General features: G+C 33.1%; 1 protein-coding gene and 1 long non-coding RNA gene across 2 annotated transcripts; both read left to right on the plus strand.

The window, feature by feature from the left end:
- Nucleotides 1–641, plus strand: LOC122585940. The gene is made up of 2 exons (XR_006321827.1): nt 1–166; nt 248–641. It is a non-coding gene; the product is annotated as an uncharacterized LOC122585940 (long non-coding RNA).
- Nucleotides 642–8,750: 8,109 nt separating this feature from the next.
- On the plus strand, nt 8,751–16,533 carry LOC122609671 (pyruvate kinase isozyme A, chloroplastic). The gene is made up of 6 exons (XM_043782627.1): nt 8,751–9,460; nt 11,799–11,889; nt 11,978–12,171; nt 14,072–14,193; nt 14,891–15,369; nt 16,012–16,533. Exons 1-6 carry the CDS (start codon nt 8,906–8,908, stop codon nt 16,311–16,313), a joined length of 1,743 nt encoding a protein of 580 aa, XP_043638562.1. The 5' UTR covers nt 8,751–8,905; the 3' UTR covers nt 16,314–16,533.
- Nucleotides 16,534–17,771: the final 1,238 nt, after the last annotated feature.

Here is a 17,771-nt window from a genome sequence, read left to right on the forward strand (position 1 = left end):
CATGGAATCAGAGGTTAAACAATTTTTGGTATTTATATGATCTATTTGTTATTTATGCAACGCTGGTGTTAAGGGTTTGTTCATGATTCGTGAATCATGATGATACTTCAATATAACAAGTCAAATTTTGCTTCACTTTCTTGCCTTCTCTTGAAATCAATATCTGGTAATTCATCTTTTTTCTTGCTCTTCATTTTTTATTTTCTATTTTACATATAATATGGGTTTTGATTTTGATTCTTATTAGGCTTCTTCCACATAAACTATTTGGTTCCCTCTTTTCCCTCTTCTCCATCCTCTGTACTTGTTTAAATCGAAAAATAAGTTTTAGCAATACAAAAGGCAAAGGTCGCGTCATCGGTCGCAAGGCTCTGCTGTGTGTCAGATGGGGTCCGCAGTATTAGCGGCGATGCTGCTAATACTGCCTGGTCAGGGTTACCCTTTTTCCCTGGTCGTGTTACGCGAGCCGATGTTTTTTTTGTGACCGCATAACGACACTATGTTTGGCCCGATTGCATAAAGTATTCTGCATTCAGTTTTTTTGGTAGCAGTTTTATTTTATGTAGATATATAGCTTTGTTTATTATGAACATCCCCAGTTGTAATACTTGTTTATAAATGAAATCTGCCTTTGAACCCTATGTAACCACTTTTTTCCCGGGTAAAAGCATTTGATGGTTTCTTTAACTTTTATATATGGATTATAAAGTAATAACGACCGTATAGCGCTACCAGGGTCAAAATGGGGAAATCGATGCCACATTTCTCTAACAAAAACCAGATGATAAAAATTTGGAAAAAATGTAGCTGTCAACTATGTGTCATGTTTGGATGGTTGTTTAAAGGCTATCATGTATCTAAATTCCATCAAAGTGCTCGAGTCGTGTGTGCTAGTTGCTGCTAGTTTGAATGATCGAAGGTTCCCCTTGTTACCCAATGACACAATTTGGAGAATTTGTGCTTGGAAAATTTTGCTGGAGTTCGAGGTTGTTTTGCTTTTTGGAAATTTGGGCTATCACTTCGGCTGTTGGTTTTGGGATCTACGATCTACTACAAGTTGGGCTGCGATCAAGTCTTTGTAATGCATCATGATTGGACCGATACCAAACTTATGGTTTTATTAGTTTGTGGTTGGATAGGTCTCGTGATCTGGTTGGGACACTACAACAAAAATAGTACTCGTATTTGTATACACTTAAAAGTTTCACAGTTTTAGAAAGAGTAATGATATTTACAAGGAGGATATTAATTGTCTAACGGAAATTTTGTCTAACTTAACTTTTATACCCTTCACATAACTTTAGACATAATAAACATGATTATTTTCCACTGACACTATTTCTTTCGTTTATAAAGTTTTTTTTCTCTCTCAATAGTCAATACTAATCACCATCTTTCCTACAAGGGAAAAATAAAATGAGTTCACCTAAAAAAAGTCTAAAAAAAGTTCATGTAACATGTGTAACTCCGACCACCACTATAATCATCTCCGATCACCACCATGATTTTTCGGCCACCGCGTCACCGGAAAATCATGTGTAAGTTAACTTACACATGATTTTCCGGTGGGCCCGTCGCCGGAAAGGCTTAATGTTATTACAAAAAACACTTGTATATCGTAATAGATGATGATGGTGGTGTGTAAGTTACGAAAATCAATAGACTTTTTTTGGACTTTTTTTAGGTGGACTCATTTTATCTTACCCCTTTCCTACACACACATAATGTAGCCTATTGACTACGTCAAATCAATTAAAAGACATTTCTATCCATAAACCTTTTAATACAAAGACTTATCTAAACCAATGATATCTCAATAACAATCAAAGTTAAATTTTCCAAATTCCTCTCGTGGTATATTGATGTTGTTGACTCTAGATTCGAAAAACTGTAAAAATTTTAAAATTTACGAAAATTCATTTTGAACCTTAAAAGTATAACAATATATTTTTTCATTCCATAAAATTGTTTGTTTTTATTTCTTACTTCTTACATTTTTCCATATTTAATAAGTTATATTTATCGCAACAACTAATATAAAATATTACATTGAAAATGTACTCTTATTATTTCCAAAAACTCGTTAGAAAATCTCGTTAGACTTCTGGTTGATATTCATTGTTTCTTAATGAATCAAACGTAGATGAACTCGTACTGACTAAACTTCGAGTTTGATCTTGTTCACCCATTAATAAAAACAAAAACAAAAAGCTATTAAACAAATATTTGATGTTTATATATGTGGTCTCAAGTTTTAAAAAAGATTTATTAATAGTAACTATAAAATGTTAGAAAAGAAATTTGGTGGGAAATTGTGTGAAATTAAATTTAGAGGGAAAATCCACGAGAATATTCGGTGTGTATTAATTGGTTAATTGGAAAACAATGTGAATTTAAGGGTAAATATGGCTATTAATTGATTTGATGTAGTTAACAGGCTACACAGTAATATAGCTAATATATATAGGGGCAGGTTATTTTGAGTCCATATAACTTACACACTAACACATGTGTAAGTCGTGGTGGCGGTGGTCGTCGTCGCCAGAAAATCATGATGGTGGCCTGAAATGATGGTGTTGGTGGTAGGATGTGGTTGGAATTTGAGGAAATGGAAGAAAATCAATGAACTCAAAATAACTTTTCTCTATATATCTATATATATATACATATACATATAGGGTAGAGATCTAGATAGAAGGTTCTTAAAAAAAGGTCCGTTTTTGATTTTTTTTTTTTTTATCTTGTTTTTTTTCCTTTTTTTCATTCTTTTTTTTTTATTAACTCAATCCATAAAAAAAATTTAAAAATAAAAAAAACATTTCTAACCCGAGTTAGTGAGTTATACATGTAAGAGTACGGTACGGGTTCCGCCCTTAAGGATATTAATAAGGGGTAGCTGATGGGAGTGATAAGTCATAGAGGGTGATAGGTCGTAGGGGATCGGTGATGGGGTGATCAACCTAACGGGCTTCGCCCTTAGTCATCATGGCTTCGCCATAAACTGAAAGGCTTCGCCTATAGCTTACGGGTTACGCCCTTTGAAATTTTTTTTTTTTAAATATTTATATGAATTTAGTTAATTAAAGAAAAAATGAAAAAAGTGAAAAAAACAAGCTTAAAAAAATATTAAAAAACGATCATTCTCTTCCTTTTGCTCCTTAAGGTACCTTTCATTTGATCTTTATCCTATATATATATATAGGGGGATGGTAATATAAGGCTGTCGGGTATTTAAGCTTAGGTGTGGAACACTCACATTTTGTTTTTTTTAATCCATAAAAATCATGGGAGCCCATGCATTTATTCATTAAACAATAAATAGTAAAATATTAGTATGTGAGGAGTTCCACACCTAAGCTTAGGTGCCAGACAGCCTTATATTCCCTTTTCCCATATATATATATATATATGGTAACACTTCGATAAGAACATTCTTAAAATAAGAACAAATGAGAACACTTAAAAACATCATTTTAGTGCATTATAAATTCATAAAACTAACATAGTGCATAACTAATTATTATCATTATTTAAGTGTTTAACAAAACATTGATCCGTCAAAATCGAAAAAATCACTTTTTATTGTTGGATGCATCATTTTGATGAATATGCATCCAAGATGGATGCACAAAACAAAAAACATGATTTTATCGATTTTGACAGACCAATGTATTGTTAAACATTTAAATAATGATAATTAGTTATACACTATGTTAGTATATGAACTTTTAATGCATCAAAATATAGTTTTTAAGTGTTCTCACCGTGTTTTTATTAAGACTGCTCTTATTTGATTGTCACCCTATATATATATATATATATATATCAATGTCTTCTTCACATATTCTTACCTTTTTTTTTCTCATTTTTTAATATATAGGAGACTCTTATTTTGAAAATTCATTTTTTTTTGTAAGAACCTTGAAAACTCATATATTATGTATTGGATCACATATTTTTTTTTTGTTCATTCACATGTGAAACGTTATAAAAATATATGTTGCAGAAGAAAATTTTTTTCAAAACCTTAAATATAGTCATATGTTAACATGTGAACCAAAACTTGGATATTCATTCACAAGTTTATAAAAGGTTATTTTGAAGGTTTTTTAAAAAAGTTTCTTCTACAACATACCTTTTTTTATATTATATCAAATGTGAATGACCAAAAGAAAACATGTGATCCAATTCCAATATATAATTTGAGAGTTCTCATAGTGTTTGCAAAAAAAATGATTCTCGAAATAAGGAAAGTATATATATATATCTATATATTTATTAAAACAGTAGGAATCCGAATGATCCTAGAGGTCCTGCAACTCAAATCTATTTTATAATATCGACACATAAGCCTTAATCCTATGTGGCATTTTTATAATTTTTTGCCAATAATTTAATTATGTAAAAAAATGAAATAAAACTAGAAATCCAAGATATTATTTAACGTGAGATATTTGTTTTCTTTGGCAAATATTTTGTTTCCCTCCTCTAATTATTTTAGTATTAATATGATATTAATCATATATCTATGAATGTGATATTAGCTACTCAAAGAAACACACTTTTGAAGTTTCGTATGAGATATGCAAATTCCGTTTTTATTTATTTTTGATTCTTTTTCTATACCTTATTCATCATCATCATCATCATCATCATCATCTAAGTTGGTTTTTTCTCCTATCAACATCTTTATGATTTTTTTTATTTCTCATTTCAGCTTTGTATTAACGCTTCTATTTGTGAACTCGAGTTTTACCTTTCTAGATGTCATTTATTTGGTTATTTTTATCTCAATATGAACAATTTCTTTTTTAGATAAATGTTGTTGTATTAGCATTCTGATTTAATCTTGATTGACATAAACTTTCTATATCAATGTCACCATTTTTATACTATTTGCTTTTGCAAGTGATTTTGAGTTTTAAATTACTATAAGGTGATTTTACTTTTTTGAAAAAATAAACATGAAGACATTTTGAATTTAACTTAAATTTGAATAATAGATTTGTTTTTTATAATCTAATTGTAATTTTAATTTGGTTTATCTTTAAAGCTTTTCATATTTTACGAATTTCATTATTTGATGACTTAAATTCTACTAAAGTATTTTATTTTGAATGAATATGATGAAATTCTAATGGATTACATATCAGTTTGCAAAAATAATACGAATAGTTGTTATGGTCTTACCTTACATTACACTTTAATTCAATTTCATGTTTATTAACATTGCATGAAGTATAATATGTGGTATTAAATATGAATATTTGATGATAACACGTTAGTGTCCTAAAAGGCTGGTATAACTTATAATCGACTAATTAATAGTTAAATAATAACAGTTATATTTTGGATTTATATATTTCATTATATATAAATATTTCCATTACCGATAAATATAGATTTGTATATACCTGCTTAAAATACAAGTTATAATTATTACAAATTGTTATTTATACTCATATAACTAAACAACATGAACAACTTTTTTAAACAACCGCACATCGTGCGGGTAAAAGACCTAGTATATATATATATATATGAGGAAGTTATTTTAGGACCACTCTTAAATTAGGACCATTAGGACCAAATCTCAATTTTTCATTTTTCACTTTTCACCATCTCTGACCACCACCACCACCACCACCATCATGATCCTTCGGCGACGGCGACTACCGCCACCACGACTTACACATGTGTAAGTTACAATTTAGACATTGTCCTAATGGTCTTAATTTAAGAGTGGTCCTAAGATGACTCACCCGTATATATATATATATCATAATTATTACGAGTACATTCTAACAACCCATCTACATCTTCTATCAACATACGAATTTTTTTTTTCCTCGAATTCAAAGACAACGAAGTGAAGATGGTGATTATGATTGAATGTCTTTATATTAATATTATTTGTATAAAGGATATGAATTGGGCTTGCTAATTGCTAGTTGGCAACGAATTGGGGGAAAAAATCCTGAAATTTTTGATAGAATTTTTCTTTAGTTTCATGATTCTTATTTTATAGAAAATATATCCGAGGTGATGTTGGAGAAGAAAACTGAAAAATTATAGTTGTAAAAATAGTAGGAAGTAAACTTGAGAAAAAAGCATACATAAATGGTTTAGAAAAATAGGGAAGTAATGTTGGAACCACGTTAGTGTGACCGTCACTGATCATGTATCATTCCTGATATGATAATTGACAATAACTGAAATCCCTATGTCTAGGTAAATATGTGATGGGCGTATTTACTCTTAGAGATGTAGTATAGGGTTTCCCATTAGGTGATTGTAACTAAGAGGACTAATGATACACACATTAAACACCAGAAGGGTTGAATGTGTAAATACTAAAGGGTTGAATGTGTAATTACTCTCATTATAAATAGAGGGTAATTAACCCTAAGTTAAGGTTAATCACACACACATAATCCCACACAAATTCGTGTGTTTACTCCTCTCTAATTCGTGCATCATGTTCCAGCCGAATTTATCATCCCATTATTACTCAATCACCTTGTTATGGGAACCCGAAATCAATAGCAATTATGCTTTATGTTCTTACAGGTTTCACAGGACGATTGGGGATGTTTTATCACTCGAATCGAATCATGTTTATTCCAACAAGTAAACCTATAAAAGTAAAGAAAAAAAAAAGATATTTGAGGGTATAGTAGTCAAATCCTATCAATTTTTTTGTAAGTTAATCAAAATTCCCTGTGTAAAAATCACCAACCTTTAACAAAGTGTGAAAAAATTTGTTAATACAACACATTTAAAAATGTGCCAAAAAACTCATATTTAAAAGTATGAATAATCTTTAAAAATCATGATTTCTTCACAATTATAAATGCATTAACAAAAAGTAAATGTGTAGAACTCTAAATATTTTCACACTTAAAAGTTTGAAAGTTAATTTGTAACATCTAATATGCTAATTGTTACAATTTGACTCCCACATTCATAAGTATGAACAACTAATGTAATTTTACGCACCTGAAAGTAAGGATGAGCAAAAGACCCAGAAACCCGCACCCGACCCACCGAAACCCTAACGGGTCGGGTCACAAGTCACGTTTTAAGTGCATTCGTGGGTCACAATTTGGACAGACCGGGCCGGGTCGGGTGAAGCCAAAAACCAAAACTTTGTGAAGGAAATCCGTGACCCGCCCAAACTCGGCCCGACTAGAACCTTCACGGGCCGGGTTTTGACCCGTGCACATCCCTACATGAAAGTATGAAATTTTCCTGCCACAAATATGATTGTGAAAAATGATAACCTTTTAAATTTTTTGTAGTGGGACCATGTCAAAAACTCCATATACTGAAAACTAGTGGCTTGGAGCTGGAACTTGAAAATGAAGTTAGAAGCTAGGACTTCTATTTCAACCAATCTTACACAAACTTTTATTGTAAAAGCCTTTTGGAGCTTTTAGAAAGTTTTAGGGTTAGAGCTCTTAATTTGAAGTATATGTCCAAACAGAGCTACTCTTTTGGAAATGACTTATGTTTAAGGGAAAATTTCATTTATGTCCCATATTGACACTCTAATTACATATTTACCCGACTTAAATTAATAATTACATATATATCCAAATTTTGTTTAGATTATATCATATCTATCTATTGTGTTATAAAATGATTTATAATTGCATATTGACATGGCAACAGACCGATGATCTTCTTACTTTCAAAAAGATGACTATATCATATTATTAGTTTGGCTAAGCAACCTCTAACTGCTTGTATTTCTTGTTATCATGCACAATAATGTTTCATACAATAAGTTGGCATTATTTACATAATCTTGCATATAAAATGGATCATTATAAATTTCGGTCAATCGTTAAAAGTAGCTTTAAAACTTCAAGCTAAAACTTTGCTAAAAAAGATACGAGTTCGCGGATTTATCCATGACGGATAGTGTACCAATTATTCGTCTGCGACCCACATATGATTACGTATTTATATCCGTATCGTATTCACAGATCAAGTTTATTAAAATCTCTCGTCCATGACAAATGAGTATCCGCGGGTTACAGGTTTTTTCTTACACGTTGCCATCCCTATTCTTACTTGTATATGCAAAACCTTTCTTACCGTGTGTCTTTTGTTCCACTGATTCACAAAATCACACTCGATCATATATGTGCAACCGCAACTTCGAGATGTGTTTAGATCTTGTAGAGGTTCACCTTGTGAATTGCTTATATAATTTGGTTAATATGTAATTGGTTGTCATTTAGGAAGGACAAATATAGAACTAATTTGAGTAAGTTGGATTGTAAATCATTTTATAACACAATGGATATATATGAATTAATCTAAACAAAATTTGGATATATATAATTATTAATTTAGATTGGGTAAATATGTAATTAGAGTATTAATATGAAATATATATGAAATTCTCCCATTGAAAAGTTTAAGCTCTTAAAAATCCTCATAAGCCCTTCAGCCACATTTATGTTTGACATACAGTATTATATTTTCAATCCTTTACAAGAAAAAGTTGTTAAAAGGTCAAAGTTTTTCATTTTATATGTCTTAACTCTTAAGTACGACAAGTATGCTATTTGGGCCTAAGTATAGCTATAGCTAATTAGCCATTATCCAACTTTAACTTAATTAGCTAATGATTTAGAAACAATAATTTTGATAACATCAAAAGACACCCTCATCAACAATAATGACACAACCAACAAACAACATTGTATATCTAACTTGTCTACTCACTCACTCAACAACTTCCTACTTTTGTCAATCTAGGACGACACTACCTAAGGCCCCCCCTAGTTCTCTCCGCCACCCTCTCTTTCCTTTTCTGTACTCTTTCTTATATCATCATCATCATCTACACAATCAAATTTCCCATTTCTCATTTCTCACACACACAAAAAAAATGGCATCACAATCTTTAAGTTTCTTAACTTCAACTTCCATTTCACAAGACTTTACACACTTTCACACAAAACCCATCTTCCAAACACTCAAACCCTTAATACCCATTTCCAAATTCTCAAAAAGATCATTACTTGTCGTGTCTGCAGACAACGCTTTAACCGCACAGTATATTGGTGGGGATAATGGGTCTAATCCAGTTAGTGTTAAAGACAGTATAATTAGTAGTAATGATTCTGGGGCTATTGAGGTTGATGCCGTGACAGAAGCTGAATTGAAAGAAAATGGGTTTAGAAGTACAAGAAGGACGAAACTCGTGTGCACGATCGGGCCGGCGACGTGTGGGTTTGAACAATTGGAAGGGTTGGCAGTTGGCGGGATGAATGTGGCTAGGATTAATATGTGTCATGGAACACGTGAGTGGCACAAGAGTGTGATTGAGAAAGTTAGGAGGTTGAATGAGGAAAAAGGGTATGCAGTTGCCATTATGATGGATACTGAAGGTAGTGAGATTCATATGGGTGATCTTGGTGGTGCCCCTTCTGCTAAAGCTGAGGTATTTACATTTTTATGTATATACTTCTATATGTATGTATATATATGCTAAATATTAGGATTGCTAGTTTCATTTTGCGTGTAAGCCCATAATTTGTGATTAAGGGGTGTTTAAAGTTACTTGATTAAGTGCCTATCTGCTTATTTTTGTAGCGGATCCATCAGTATCAAATGTTTGTATATATATGTTTATACATATGTATTTATATCCCAAATATTAATCTTGTTAGTCTCATTTTGGGTATTTAAAGTTGCTTAATTGAGTGCTTATTTTTATCGCGGATAGACAGTATCAAACAGTCTTTGAAAAGTTGCTTGTTTTTATTTACTTATTCTATAATGAATGAACGCTTTAAAGTAAGCAAGATAACTACAGCGTTCATATCCTACAGGAATAATCACTTTAAAATATGCAGCCGCAGGTAACCACTACTTTAAGTTGTGTGCCTGCTATACTATGCATCACATTACCTTTGTTTAGTAAATTACAAAAGTTTCGCATACTAAACATCCCAAAAATAGTTGTTAGAGACTTGTAGGATCTCAAGCAAGGATTTAAGTATCAATAAAAAGTGATACATCATCTTTAGCTAAAGGTTTAGATAGACGGAGAACTCCTAACTCGTGGTCCTTTGGACCCAACTAACCCTTTCCCAAGGACTAGTCCCCGACAATGAACACCTGTCTTTGGGCACCACCATGTGGAGTTGGGAACAGATTCGAACTCGTGGCCTATTTCTAGCGAAAGTCCTTACAGTGCCCCACAAAGCATTTGCAGTGGGGGAATGATGCCAGTAGACCTTAAGACTACAGGCAATACATCATTTTAAAGATGTGCCTGCTAACTGTCATGATGTCACCTGTCATGAATCTTGGTGGTCAAAGAAGGTGGACCATTATTTAGATCCCAGAGATTCATAACATGAGGCATTAGAACGACTGGGAGGCATATCTTTAAGAGGAGATATCACTTCTCACTTCTTCAGTAAGTTATTTCATTCTTTTGTTTACTACAAAATTGAGGGTAGTCATCTTTGGATCTATTCGTGCCTAAAATGTTGAAGGTTTGAATATCTCGGTCTTGAATACGTATGGTTTTAACTTTTATATTTTGTTTGGAGATTATGAAATCATATGTAACATGGAAAATGAATGATTGTGGAATGTATTTGAACTGTAGAGTGAAAAAGGTCAATGGCAACTGTGTTTGCGTGTGGATTTTAAAGTGGTTATTTGATATGGAATAACAAGAATGTGATATCAGAGATCGTGTTTCAATGTAATAATGTTGTAATGACCATTTTTTATGGTGGTTGAGTGATTGAAAATTTTGATCTTTAATGAAGCAATTCATGAAGTAAGGTGATATCAATAAATTTACCATATATTTTAATATCCAGTTTTATTGCAGTTAATATTAAACTATTTATTAAACCCATAAGTTATCATAAGAAAATTTATTTATGGAATGATTGTTAAATGATCACTTCGATAGTGCGCAAACTAAAATCCCCTCAATTCAGTGTTATCTTCGCTGGGTTGTTCATGAACCTATCTCTTCAATTCCAAAAATTTACAAATCTAATGCAGAGACAAAATATGCATACACCATACATATATGGGCTTACATCACTCCATTGTGGCTACCATTTACTTATGCCGACTAGATGTGTGTATATCGTGAAATTCAACTTTTTTAAATATCATATATGTGCCATTTGTGGTGATCTTACGAATCCGTTCTAAAGTTTGAATTTTGACTGTTCATCTACTTTATCTCTATATTATGTTTGCTTATTTTTGTGAAGAATTGAAAGAAAAATGAGGGACTTTTCCAGAAAAGTTTTCAAGAAAAGCTTCGGCTAAACTGGATCTTCAAGGTTCAATTTTCTTAGCGAAGAGAAACCAACGTTCTAGTTTAATAACTAAGTTTGTGAAAACTGTCTTCTATAGTTTTTAACAGTTTTCCTTAGAGAGAGAAAACTCATGTTTTCTAAACTAATAAATGAAAACAAATAAACATGTTTTTCATGTTATGAGTAGTTTCCTATAACTTGAGACTAAGCAGTATGCACACCCTAGAATTTCTGAGAATACGCTGCTTCCAGTTATTATTACCTTTAATCCCTTTATTCATCTGTAAGGCGGTTGTATGTCTTCAATTATCATAATGTATTTTTCTAGATATTTTAACTCCAGTAGAAGAAGAAGAAAAGGTGTTGGATGCTAATCATAGTACTTTCTTCAATGCAAAATTATTATATATTCATATTAAAAGTTTTAAATGTTATTTCATTATACATCAATTTGTTTGTATGAACTCTTATACCGTAATGCAGGATGGAGAAGTATGGACTTTCAGTGTTCGAGCTTATGATTCCCTTCGGCCAGATCGTGCTATTACCGTGAACTATGATGGCTTTGCAGAAGGTTTGAAGCAGTCATATCTGGGCTTAATTTGTAAAGATAATATCTTTGGAACTCAAGATTTGTTTTCAAATGTGTTTTTATAATGCAGATGTGAAAGTGGGAGATGAACTTCTTGTTGATGGTGGAATGGTGAGGTTTGAGGTGATTGAAAAGATCGGTCCAGATGTCAAGTGCTTGTGTACTGATCCTGGACTTTTGCTACCTCGGGCTAACTTGACCTTTTGGCGAGATGGAAGCTTAGTTCGTGAACGTAATGCCATGCTTCCAACAATCTCTTCAAAGGTTGGTGCATCTATATTATTTTAAAACTTCTAATCAAAGGTATCAAAATGGACAGGCCTGGTCAAGGTTGTGAATATCGCTTTCGGTATCGTATCGGCCGACCCCTGATATGCGATATATCGGATATATCGGGGATATATCGGATACCCTAATTTGTAAAGGAATTTATCTAAAAAATATATATAGATATACATACACTAACAATATATACAATTTGACATAAGTTTACATATCTATTAATCTTAATTGCTATGTTACGAAGCAAATTTTACATACCTTTTAATCTTAAAGTCAGAAACCCTATTTTTGGTTTTAACCCGTGTTTTATATATATAAAAAAAAAAGTCAACTTTTTTTGACCGATTTTGACCGACATTTGACCAAAACGATAAGTTCAACCGATAACCATATTTCGTATCAGTTTAAGGCCGATATCCGATATATCGGCCAATATGGCTGATATTTGCAACCATGGGTCCGGTAATGGGTCAAAACAATCATCCTTTCCGTACGCCGTATGGGTTGCAGTTGGTCTGCTTAGGTTGGGTTGATCTGAAGCAGATTTTTGTCCAAAGAGGTTAACCATAATTAACGCGTCATATATGATTAGAATGATACAGGACGTTTAAATGTTTTAAGTATTGAAAGACACTTTTGGCTAAGTTCGACTCATTTGCCAGTTCCAGTTTAGTTATCTTTCCATGCTAAGTATAAAAAATAACCCAAGTCGACTCATTTATGAATGTATGGGTCACAATTACCACCTTTATTGGAACTGAATCGTATCCCATGAACTATATGACAAAAAGTTATAACAGGTCATATCCAAGACTTTGTGTAATGACACTAAGATGGTCAACGATTATTAGATACATATGACCATCTGGGAAAATAAATGCACAATCATGTGACACTTAACTGCACCAAGATCAAGTCATTTTAGAGACAATAGTGGGCCCAAATAATATCATACCATAATGATATTTATAATAGCTTAAAAATAGGAAACTTGAGATGCATATCTCCATGGCTCTATATAAGTCTGAGTGTATGACCCCTGTACCGTGGTGTTACCTGATCTGTGTATTTTTGGGTTATCGTTCAGGGAGTGTTTGGTTTGCATTTGAAAGTGATTACCTAATTACCATGTTTTCAAGCCGCAAATAGTCTCTTCTTTTCAATGTTTGGGTGTAGTGAAACTGATTCTAAAGGGGGTCAAATAATGTCAGTTTAGTAGTATCTGCAACAATACGGATTCTGATAATCTGATGATCTGTCTTACCTATTATATGAAATCAGATTTGCTGGACACATAAACCACTGATTAATTTGTATCACAACTTCACATAGCAGAAGCACATCCAAACACTCTTAAAGCCCATTTTGTTACAGTGCATTATATGATTTTGATTCATCTATATCACATAATCAATTTCAACTCGCAAATACAAACACCCTCCTAGACCTACCGGCAATTAAAGTGAGGGAAAGTATGTAAAGGTCTTCCAAGTACATTAATGATAGATTTTATGCAGTAATAATCCATGCTTCACTTTTTTCATCAAAGATAGGTGCCTAACGAAAAGATTTTATGATTTATGTAAAATGAGCTGATTAATCTGACATACATCTCCATACCCAAAAAGGAAGGATTTTATGCATCAAATCTGGATAAATTATGATTTTTTGTTGCAAGCTTCCATCTTTTGGTTACATTTATTTCTTCCAAACTATTCCATGGGGTTGATCTAATGTTATGCCTAGTGCCAATGGGTCTTGGTGCCCGTCCCTCTGTAATCTTATGCTTTGAGTGCATGCCTGTCCCGTTGGTCTGACTATTATGGATTTGCTACTATATTTTTATTCATTCTAATGTTATTTGACTGATTTGTGCCTTTAGGATTGGTTGGATATCGATTTTGGGATAGCAGAAGGTGTTGATTTTATTGCCGTATCATTTGTGAAGTCAGCAGAAGTGATTAATCATCTTAAAAGTTACATCAAAGCACGTTCTCGTGATGGGTAAGACATTATTTATGTCTATGTACGTTAGCTCTTCCCTGGCCGTTCTTCATTTTTCATTTTGTATCCCAAAGTTTCTCAAAACCAGAATGTTTTAGGTCCTAGTTTTTTGCTTTAATTACTTGTTTATTTGTAGTTTTGGCATTTAAGCCACTTACTTTATTGATATAGGAGGCTGTGATTATTCGAGCCCGGTAGGGGAAGAATTAGGTGCATTTAACCCCCCCCCCCCCCCCCCCCCCCTCCTCTCTAATTTCTGTCGTTTGTATAGCTGTATAGGTGTCTTAAGTCTAGTTAAAAATTTTAAATACTTTTTTGATAAAACCCTTGAACAGTTAGTATTCTACATATAGTCACAAGACTACTTTGTTACATTAATAATCTAAATGTTTTGTTTATTTTATAAAGCGAGTTAGAAGTTTCTGAGCATTTGATTACATATCAGATGAATTTTAATTTGTTTATCAATTTGACCTAATCTTTTATCAGATGAAGTTCAACAATACCTGCCTTTGACGAAATTGTGTATTGTTGTTGTTGATCTCATGACCCTCATCTCTTTTAACTGATCCAACTGCTAGAGAAAGTACCTTAAATTGACCCATTTTTAAATCTACTGCCTGAATTCCCATCTTTACTTAAAGTTGTCTAAAAGGAATTGCTGTTAATGAGTCTCATCATGAACTGACGTATGCAGGGACATAGCAGTACTTGCAAAGATCGAGAGCATTGACTCGTTGAAAAACTTGGAGGAAATAATCCTAGCTTCTGATGGAGCCATGGTAGCCAGAGGCGATCTTGGCGCACAAATCCCACTAGAACAGGTTCCGTTGGCTCAACAAAAGATTGTAGAAGTGTGCAGACAATTAAACAAACCAGTAATCGTTGCTTCTCAGCTGCTTGAATCTATGATTGAGTACCCTACACCCACCAGAGCGGAAGTGGCAGATGTTTCTGAAGCAGTGAGACAACGAGCTGATGCTCTTATGCTCTCTGGTGAGTCTGCCATGGGTCAGTTTCCTGACAAGGCTTTGACCGTTTTGAGAAGTGTTAGTTTGAGAATCGAGAAGTGGTGGAGGGATGAGAAACGACATGAAGTTATGGATCTCCCGGATATCGCTTCTTCTTTCTCTGATAGTATTTCTGAAGAGATCTGCAATTCTGCTGCCAAAATGGGTGAGAAATAATTATTATCATTACAAGTATGGAGGATGCAACAATTCTTATAGTATTCTCCGTCTTTTTAAAAGAATCGTGAGCCATGAATGGTCAAACTACACATACACCAAAAGTAGTGAGTCAAATGGGTAATTATTAAACTGAGTCAAAATTGCCCTTGGTGACCTCCGAACTCTTTAATTTTGCAAATCCTGTGCTAGTAAATTTATAAAGCTTATTTGCTTATTAAAGCACTTTGGAAGGTTGTGGATATATGGATGCATTTTAAACGCATCTGATTAGTATGCTGACCCATTTTACCCGTTTCATGACCCATTTTACGTGGTAGGAAATAATATGACCTAAATAAACCTAGTTTTAAGTAAACGGGTTGAAATTGCCACTTGCCACAACTTTAAACCTGTATTCAGTTAAAAGGACTTTTTTACCAATTTTACCCAATATTACTGGTTCTTTGCTAAACATTCTTTCTAAACTTTCTAGAAGCTTCCCTTGAAAGGGTATCTAAGCCCCTTGATATATAGTAAAACGATTTTTGTACAACTATGTATAGAATCAGATGTAATTTCCATTGTAGCAAGATGACATTCTTATTGGTAATATATCTTTATTAATCTGTGCTATATGATGATTTTGCAGCTAATAACTTAGAGGTGGATGCTCTCTTTGTCTACACAAAAGACGGACATATGGCATCACTCCTCTCACGTAGTCGCCCTGACTGCCCCATTTTTGCTTTCACAACAGATACTTCTGTCAGAAGACGTTTAAATCTACAATGGGGCCTAATACCATTTCGCCTGGGCTTCTCAGATGACATGGAAAGCAACTTAAACAAAACCTTCTCACTGCTCAAAGCTCGAGGCATGATCAAATCTGGTGATCTTGTTATTGCTGTATCCGACATGTTGCAGTCGATTCAAGTTATGAATGTGCCATAAGAAACACTTGTTTTCAGCCAATTTACCGGGGCTCTTGATGCTCTATCTTGATGCCAACAGTATCAAGTATTGTATTCGTTTTTCATATGTGAGACTTTTTATGGACTTCCTCCGTGTATTGAGACTTGACGTTTTTGGAGAAAGCTGTAGTTTATTACTCGTGGATTGTATAATTTGATGACTTCGGTTTTGGTTCAATTGAAAAGGCTGTTTATCTAAACTTCAAGGTGGTCTAAATGATGTGTACATATAATTCGACTTTTAATCATGATATAAACCAACTTCTACATCATTATATAATTTAACTTTTGATTGACACGATTTAGTTAAGGAAGTTCCCTTTGACATTCTCATGTGTGCTTGGATTTTTGTTAATAAAGAAGCACCTGTGAATTTCTTATCTGAGCGGAAGATCAACACTTCGAGGAATTGACATTTTGGTCTTTGGGAAAACATGCGTGTACGGCAGAGAGATTGTGGGCTTAGGATGTTGTACTTTTAAGGTGGGTCATGCTCCTTTAAAAATTGTTTCATACTAACCAACACGTGTTTATGTCATTTGCATTTGGTACCTTTGGTTTTTTCCCTACCTTTGGTTTTTTCCCAATGAAATCCGTTGAGTTGCTTCGCAGGGTCCTACGGGTTATACGCATTAACATTATGTCACCAGATCCATAAATGTAGTTTTTAAACGTATTGGATTGCTATTCGACTAAAATCATCAACACACCTTGTTGCCTGTCTTCGTAAAATCTAGATCTAGTTGAAACCAAAGAAACCGAAAAAAAAAAAAACAAGAAATTCATGACGTATCAGTTTATACTCATTTAATATCCAATCTAACTCGACTTTATGACTAAACACAAAAAGATATAATTATTTATACATTTACACCTATCAAATTATACTTATTTAGTCGCCCAACGTAAGGACGGAGACGTAGATTTATCATTTATGATGCAAAGATAAAGTTATTGACTTTTCACAAGATGTTAGCATTGACAAAAAGGTGTTGCGATGTGAACATGATGTCACATCGCCATGGTTCTATGAAAACATCTAACAACCAACTTTGTAGCTTCTTAGCGATCATTTAATTTGGCCTATGAATGCAAAAAGTGGAAACATGATCAACCGAACTTGCAAGTTGATATAGCATCCATATTTCGTCGAACATAAATGGTCCGTTAATTAGAGTCTCAAGTTTTAACAAACAACACATAACAACAATATTCAATCCCGTAAAAAGTGAGTTATAAGAGATGTCATATAAATAGGTAGATAATCTACTTCAAATCAAGTTTCACAAACTGAATAAATATTATAGGTATGGTTATAGTCGCATAAATTTGAACAAACATAAAAGTGTTTAGAGTTTTAAGATACACATCATATATTGTTCACTCATCACTTATGATCGATAATCTGAAAGCGGAGAGTAAGGAGGTGTAAACAAGT

Source organism: Erigeron canadensis, chromosome 1 (genome assembly GCF_010389155.1).
Source record: "Erigeron canadensis isolate Cc75 chromosome 1, C_canadensis_v1, whole genome shotgun sequence".
Lineage (NCBI taxonomy): Eukaryota > Viridiplantae > Streptophyta > Magnoliopsida > Asterales > Asteraceae > Erigeron > Erigeron canadensis.

Coding starts and splice junctions, on each gene's coding strand:
- LOC122609671 (XM_043782627.1), top strand. CDS start 8,906: ATGGCATCACAATCTTTAAGTTTCTTAACTTCAACTTCCATTTCACAA. Junction 9,461..11,798: donor CCCCTTCTGCTAAAGCTGAG/GTATTTACATTT, acceptor ACCGTAATGCAG/GATGGAGAAGTATGGACTTT. Junction 14,194..14,890: donor AAAGCACGTTCTCGTGATGG/GTAAGACATTAT, acceptor TGACGTATGCAG/GGACATAGCAGTACTTGCAA.